The sequence below is a fragment of the Trachurus japonicus genome, chromosome 16 (genome assembly GCF_045865225.1).
Source record: "Trachurus japonicus isolate A0001 chromosome 16, Traja_1.0".
NCBI lineage: Eukaryota > Metazoa > Chordata > Actinopteri > Carangiformes > Carangidae > Trachurus > Trachurus japonicus.
Window position 1 is genome coordinate 12,629,719 of NC_140922.1, and position 7,494 is coordinate 12,637,212.

Sequence of the window (7,494 nt, forward strand, 5' to 3'; positions counted from 1 at the left end):
CCCTCCCCTCCTGTATGTACGGCTCCTCACACCTGTCTACCTGTCTTCTTGTCTGCTTTAATCCCCGTCATTAGATCTCTTAAAGTTCCCCCAACAAGGCAGCTCGTTTTGCATGTCTTGTCTTTTCACCGAAACGCATCCTCCTCATCGTCTTCTCTTTGTTTTGATATCTCCTGCCTGTCAGCCACATCTGAAGTGCACGGACGTTTGTTTCCATTTTAACAACAAACCTTTTTACTTTTCAGGAGCGCTGCCAGGATTTCAGAGAGAGCAGCCTGCAAATTACTTCGTCATGTTAGCTGTTTGCTGGGACAATATTTGCTCACATGTCAAAAGCGTTACTGTTGTTAGACAGGGGATGAGCAGATGTTCACACAGCAAGCAGAAACAAACAAATGAAAGGGCTGGTAGGGAGTCGAGAAGACGGTGTTGACTACATAGGTTGAAACTGAGCGAGGTTACAGTGCAAATCACAGCACATCTTCCCCTGTATCCTCCCTAAAACAAAATAAGTAAATGTAACCCTTGCTGTTCTGCTGTGTTGTGTTGCTCTTGCCTCCTTTTTTTTCCAGTTTTCATTCCCTCCCCTCCTCTCTGCATCTCCCAGTGACTCACATGCTTCCCCTCCCCCCCCTGCTTGTCATACGTTTTCACCCCTTCTCCTCCCACCTTCACCCGTCCCTCTCTACCTCTCCCTCTCATTCGCCCACATCCGTTCACTTTCTCCACCAGGCTTTCCAACACATACTGCAGGTAACGTTTAAAAAGATTGATCTATTTCTTTATTCCCTTCATCATTCCAAGCCTCCCTCCTCCTCTTCCTCCTCCTCCTCCTCCCCCACTTCTTCTCATCTCTCCCTGCTCTGTATTTTCTCACCGTCTCATCTCTCCATCGGTGCATATTCTCAGTCACTGACTGAAACAGCAGAGAAATTGAACTGGCTCGTGGTCCGGAACAGGTTGACACTAGATTCATAAATAGGTATGCGTTATTAGCTTTTGATTTATGTTTCCTTCTGCGTGTGTGTGCGTGCCAGCATGTTCCCAGGGAGCATCTTTTCCACAGCTTCCCATCCCTAAGGCTGCGTCACTATCAGCACAGATTGTGTGCAAGTGGAGGAAGAGGAAGAGAGTGTGAAGTCCTTGTGACTGCTATTGAGGCACTCCAGTGTTAGCTGTAATAAAATGTATTTTTGCCGTTTGCCATTTATATGTTAGGGGGGATTTTCATACGCATCTGTCTCGTTGTACACTGCGTTGCTCAGTCTAGTCCAATGAAAATGAATATGACTGTGTAATTGTATGAACAAGCATGTAATTGCGTGTACCAGTGTATTGCAGTGAAAATGGTTGAACAAGGTTCTGTCGTTTTCCTCCCCACAGGATGTCGATAGTGAATATTGTTGCCAGGGAGATCCTGGACTCCAGAGGAAACCCCACTGTGGAAGTAGATCTGCACACAAACAAAGGTTGAAAAAGAAAACAACAACAAAAAAGCATTGTTAAACTTGTTATGTGAACATTGTCAAATCTAAACCAGTCAGCCTTCTCCTTCTGCGCCCCTCTGGCCTCCTCCTTCACCTCTCACCCCTGTGCTTGTACCTCACCCTCCGTCCTCTTGTCTCCCAGGTGTGTTCAGGGCTGCTGTGCCCAGCGGTGCATCCACTGGCATCTACGAGGCACTGGAGCTCCGAGATGGAGACAAGACTCGCTACAAGGGCAAAGGTGACCTCTTCAGTGTATCCTCCTCATGTTCTCTTTTTATTTTTTTAGCCTGCCGCCATCTGTTTCATCTTTTGCGTTCTCTGGTTTTGTGACTGTCTGTACTGTATCTTGTCTTTTATCAGGTGTAACCAAGGCTGTAGGCCACATTAATGACACCCTTGGGCCTGCCCTTGTCCAGTCGGTGAGTAGGAAGCACAGCACCGGTTCAGATCTGGAGCAGACTGGGAGGAAAAGCAAAAGATTAAAATGACGACATCTGGTCTGTTTGTCTCAGGGAATCGGTGTGTTGGAGCAGGAGAAGCTGGACAACATGATGATCGAAATGGACGGCACTGACAACAAATGTAAGCCTTGTTCACGTCTCATGTGCACCGATGGCACATTATGTGTCATGTGACATGTTTCCGCTCCAGTGCATCCATGTGCTGTGTGACTCTATATATGTTTCCCTCAGCTAAGTTTGGAGCCAATTCTATTCTGGGAGTATCACTGGCCATATGCAAAGCTGGCGCAGCAGAGAAAGGTGTCCCCTTGTACCGTCACATTGCTGATCTTGCAGGAAATGGAGACCTGGTCCTACCAGTTCCTGTGAGTCAGGCTTTTTTTTTTAAATGTCTTTTTTTACAGTGCACAAATGTAATTCTTCCACAAATAAGACAACAAATACATTCTCCTCCTTTATCTGCCCCACACTCAGGCATTTAATGTGATCAACGGGGGCTCCCATGCTGGTAACAGACTGGCTATGCAGGAATTCATGGTACTTCCTGTTGGGGCGGAGTCTTTCCGTGATGCCTTGCGTATGGGGGCTGAGCTGTACCAGACGCTGAGAGGGGTCATCAAGGAGAAGTACGGTCAGGATGCTACAAATGTAGGAGATGAGGGAGGGTTTGCCCCAAACATACAGGAGAACAGTGAAGGTAAGAACAACCACTACATGACATTGTTGTGACCTGACAGCCTGAGGTGTTCTCCTACTCATCCCCATGTCTCTCTGTGTGAAGCCCTGGAGCTGATCAAGACGGCCATAGAGAAGGCGGGCTTCACAGACAAAGTGGTGATAGGGATGGACGTTGCTGCTTCAGAGTTTTTCATTGAGGGAAAGTATGACCTGGACTTCAAGTCTCCGCCCAACGCTGCACGCAACATCAGTGCTGACGAGCTGGCCAGCATCTACCAGGGCTTCATTAACTCCTATCCAGGTTTGTATTGTCATGTGTGGCAAGCATGTGTAAGAGGACTCATGGATAATATAGTGTAAATGTTAATAGCTGCTCTCAGTTTTTAAAAAATATTTCCACATTTGTCATCTTGTTTCATCACCGTTGAGACAGAGAAAACGGTGATGACAAGAGGGGGGAAAAGAAAGCTGGAGGTCTCCACAGCTTTGCTCTCTGCTCCTGACACTTGGGTCTGCTTAAGAGGTTTTAATTATGCGCTACAGTGCACATTTGGCAAACAGGGACTGACTCTGATGTGGCTCTTTACCCTGTCAATGGTGTGCTTCCTGCTCGTGTGGGCAAGTGCCTGTGTGCACCAGTGTGTAATGTGAGTTCATTTAAATACATTACCCCCATTAGTACCTTTGGAGGAAATGTCACTGGTGCTTTAGTCCTTCTGGTTTTCTAGGTGAGTGAGGGGGGAGGAAAATGAGAGGGTTTTTGAGAGCAAACCATAATTTCACAAATTTGTTCCTCCTTCAGTCGTGTCTATTGAGGATCCCTTCGACCAAGACGACTGGCCCGCCTGGTCACAGTTCACAGCCTCAGTGGGCATCCAGGTAAGTTATCATATCGTGGATTTGCTATCTGTAAATCATCTGGTCCTTATAGAGGTAACCCTGCAGCTCAGTGGATAACTGCATTTCCATCACTGAAATTGGTCCAGATCGATGCTGCAGAAGTTAAGATATCCTGATTTGTAGTTTCTCATGACTTCAAAATGGTGGATTCTGCAATGTCTGTAATGAAATTCAACACCGTATTGACTCTCCTTGGTCCGGTAAATGGCCGTGTCACAGAGCCCCAATGCCCTGTACTTGTAATGCAGGCTTAGGTTCATGTATTAGATTGAAATAGTGCTGTTCCTGTGAGTAAAAACAAAACAAAACACTTGAATGTGTCATTACTGTGTGTTTGTGTGTGCGAATTTGCAGGTGGTTGGAGATGATCTGACAGTCACTAACCCACGGAGGATACAACGAGCCGTGGATGAAAAGTCCTGCAACTGCCTGCTGCTTAAAGTCAACCAGATTGGCTCTGTGACCGAGGCCATCAAGGCGTGAGTGGGAATCGTGTCTTCATGTGGTGAATGCACTTGCCTACATCTTATCTGGACTTGTAAATACACTGCTCCTCCCTCCTCCTCGTCTGTCAGGTGTAAGCTGGCGCAGGAGAACGGCTGGGGTGTGATGGTGAGCCACCGCTCAGGAGAAACAGAGGACACTTTTATAGCTGACCTGGTGGTCGGCCTCTGCACTGGACAGGTAACACACACACACACACACACACACAGCATTAATCTGTGTTTATTCATTACACCTTACATAAATTTTCCACTGCATAAATGAGACAGTACAAATACAGCAACATCACGGTGCAATAGTAGTTTGGAAAAAAGCCAATAACGACAATAATACATTGTGTAGCAGTGGAATAGCAGCTCAAGGGTAAAGTAATATAATAATAGGAAGTGGAAGGCCAACATTGTTAGCAATATAAAAAACATTACTAAATAACAATGTACTTTATTACTGCGCTGTTTGTTGTCCTGAAATTATAAACTGACTTATGAGTCCACAAATCATTGTATTCTAAACTAAATAAGGGGAATAGAGTCTGGGGGATAGTTGTCATTTTTCTTTAACATTTGGACTAGGCAGTTTACCAAAGAAGCTATCAATAGATTATTAAATAGTGGAAATAACTGTTGATTTGCTGTCCAAATACCATGTATTATTAATGATGTGTACAACTGTATCTCTATCCCTCTGTGATTGTTGGTATTTGTGTCTCCCCTCAGATCAAGACTGGCGCTCCCTGTCGGTCAGAACGTCTGGCCAAGTACAACCAGCTCATGAGGTGGGAATTTCTACCTTTTATTGTATATGTGTATTTCAATATATGTATAGAAAGACTTGTAGCGCTTGTGCTCTTATATGTCTGCCTGTCTCTTCTTTTTCCTTCATTCTTCACCTGCTGTTGTCCTATTTCACATTCATCTGCCTGCTCTGCACTTCCTCTCCCTTTTCTTCATCGCCTCCTCTTCCTCTCAGGATCGAGGAAGAGCTGGGCGACCAGGCCCGCTATGCTGGGCACAACTTCCGCAACCCTAGTGCCCTTTGAGCGCCAGTGCTGAAGGCAGTGACGCACAAGAAGGCAGAATGCATATACACCAAGTTACATTTTCCCTGGCAGGCCGTTACACAGTAATGAGATAATGACTCATCTGTTTCAGCAAAGCTCTAAACACACTAAGACACGTTTAAGACTAATTCGTTTTCAAGTAACTTAAACACATAGATAATGCAGAGTCGTTACACTATATTGACCTGAGGCTTCAGCAAGTGATTGACTTTATTGACCACAGACAGTTGCTGCCAATCTTGAACAAAGCCTGGTGGAAAATATTCAGTGTTTCACCACTCAGCAGCACAGTCTCACACAGTTCCCTCGTTGCACTTCTTGCTTTCTCTCTCTCCTGGTCCCTCTGACCGTCTCATCTCGACTCTCTGCTGAAATGTTTTGATCTCCCGTGCCCTGTTATTTCCTCTTCCTCCTGTTCCTCATGTTGTTTCTGATGTGAACACAAAGCAGCTTGCTACAAAATGGTGTCTGTTACTTTGTCTGTCTGAGGTTAAGCTCAATAAAGACACGGATACATGTCAACTCAAACCAAAGCTCTTTGTGCATTTGTTCTGTCGTCTATCTCCTCTCTTGTTCAAGGGGTAAATTATGACTGAATCAAACATGGATGAAAAGCAGAAAAGCACTTGTGCAGCGCAGAAGGGTGCAGCACTCTAAGAAGAAGAAGAAGCATTCAGGCATGTTGCACTTCTGGCTACACACTAAATATTGATGTCACAGTAGGTGTTGGACATCGTTCCCAAAAGTCTCATCCTACAGGAATCCTGCAGAACAAACTCAACCTCATTTTGAGTCTGCAGTCTTATTATCCTACAGGATTTATAGTGATCATTTTCCTGCATAACTCCAACGCTGAAGAAGAATCCTGCAGAACTGGTTTGAACATCCCACATTGATTCAGCAGCTTTTGTAGTTCATGCATGCCGCTGACTAAAGCAATAGTAATCACCAAGTATGTTTCAAATGAGTATTATAGTAATATACTAAAAATATATTAGCATTGCATTAGGCCTGTTTCTATATTATCAGCTGGGGGCAGTCTATGGTGCAGGTGTTTGTCCAATAACAAACACAATCACAACCTATAAGACAAATAATCAGCTGACGATCACAAACAGTTGCCGCCACCACCACCACCATCATCATCAATACTAGTACTAGTATTGCCACTCAATCCATTTACATAGAAACAATACATGTTTATAAGCGAATCCCATATGTTACTGGATTTTATTTCTCACACCTGGATACTGGATAGAGACCTGGATAGAGTGGATACTGAAAAGTAAAGTGACAAAGAAAAGCAGCACAAGACAACTAAGGGGCAACAGTCAAAAAAGTGCAATTTGTAATAGGCTACTAAAAATAAAATATCCAACATATAGATGACAAAAACGTAGTATTCAGGATTAAAGAGAGTAAACACAGTAGAAAACAGAGGAATTGCTGTTTATAGTTGTACTATAATACCAGGTTGACTCAGATACCCAGCATGAGGACATTAAATGGCAAAAGAGGATAAATACATCTATGAAATCAGTAATGTAATCAATAATAATCCATTTGGATATGCGTACTGTGTAAAGACATCACAATCATAGACATTTTAGACTGACACACATATCTACCTGCTGAATACATACTGTATTTTATTTTACTTTTACCTTTATTTGTTTATTTCCACATGGACAGTGCACATTAGTTGACATTACTATAGATGCTGCTGGTTTTCAACTGCAGTCCCTGGGCAAGGTGCTCGCTGCCAGCCTCTGGCCTTGGTATCCTACACCAGGCAGCAGCAGCAGCAGCAGCAGCAGCAGCAGCGGCTGTGTAGTGTTGTAACCATGGTTGTAACACAGACCGTGCAGCAGAGGGAGCTGGGCTGAGTTCCTGTCTGAGCCGCCGCCGCTGCTGCTGCTGCTGCTGCTGCTGCCTTGTGTTAGTGGGGATGAGGATGAGGATGATGAGGACGATGAAGGAAGGCTGGAGCCGCGCAGGCGCACGAGGCGACAGTCTCCGGCCAGGTTGCCATGGTTACCACACAATAGGAGACGGGACAGGGGGCTGCGTGAAGGGGAGAGAGAGAGAGAGAGAGAGAGAGAGAGGAGCAGAGGGGGTGGGGGGGAGGAGGAGGAGGAGGAGGTCTGCAGAGCCGCTTGACTGGACACACGGCTGCAAGCTTTTCCCAGTCAGGCAGAGACAGACAGACAGACAGAGACAGAGACAGACAGGAGCTGCTGGACAGACCTGAAACAACAGGAGGACACCGTTATAATTGCCCCCTTTGTTAATTGTTTAATTATTCCAAAACGAGTTGGGAGCTTTCTTTGTTAGGTCGCTGACACTCTGTCATTAAAGTGCTGCTATAATCAAATATGTGTGTGGTTTCACTCCAGTACCATCG

The 7,494-nt window shown here is 45.1% G+C and overlaps 1 protein-coding gene across 1 annotated transcript; it reads left to right on the plus strand.

Moving 5' to 3' along the window:
- Positions 1–758: 758 nt before the first annotated feature.
- Positions 759–5,623, plus strand: LOC146971945 (gamma-enolase-like). Its single transcript, XM_085801570.1, has 13 exons — positions 759–982; positions 1,384–1,469; positions 1,630–1,725; positions 1,848–1,906; positions 2,000–2,069; positions 2,180–2,313; positions 2,423–2,645; positions 2,730–2,927; positions 3,429–3,505; positions 3,881–4,005; positions 4,102–4,210; positions 4,747–4,805; positions 5,000–5,623. The coding sequence occupies exons 2-13, from the start codon at positions 1,385–1,387 to the stop codon at positions 5,067–5,069; spliced, it is 1,305 nt and encodes a 434-aa protein (XP_085657696.1). The 5' UTR covers positions 759–982; position 1,384; the 3' UTR covers positions 5,070–5,623.
- Positions 5,624–7,494: the final 1,871 nt, after the last annotated feature.

Bases quoted from the DNA above. Each gene is read 5' to 3' on its own strand.
- LOC146971945 (XM_085801570.1), top strand. From the start codon at position 1,385: ATGTCGATAGTGAATATTGTTGCCAGGGAGATCCTGGACTCCAGAGGA. The intron at 1,726-1,847 runs GTGACCTCTTCA...GTCTTTTATCAG, and splicing joins GACTCGCTACAAGGGCAAAG to GTGTAACCAAGGCTGTAGGC. The intron at 4,006-4,101 runs GTGAGTGGGAAT...CTCGTCTGTCAG, and splicing joins GTGACCGAGGCCATCAAGGC to GTGTAAGCTGGCGCAGGAGA.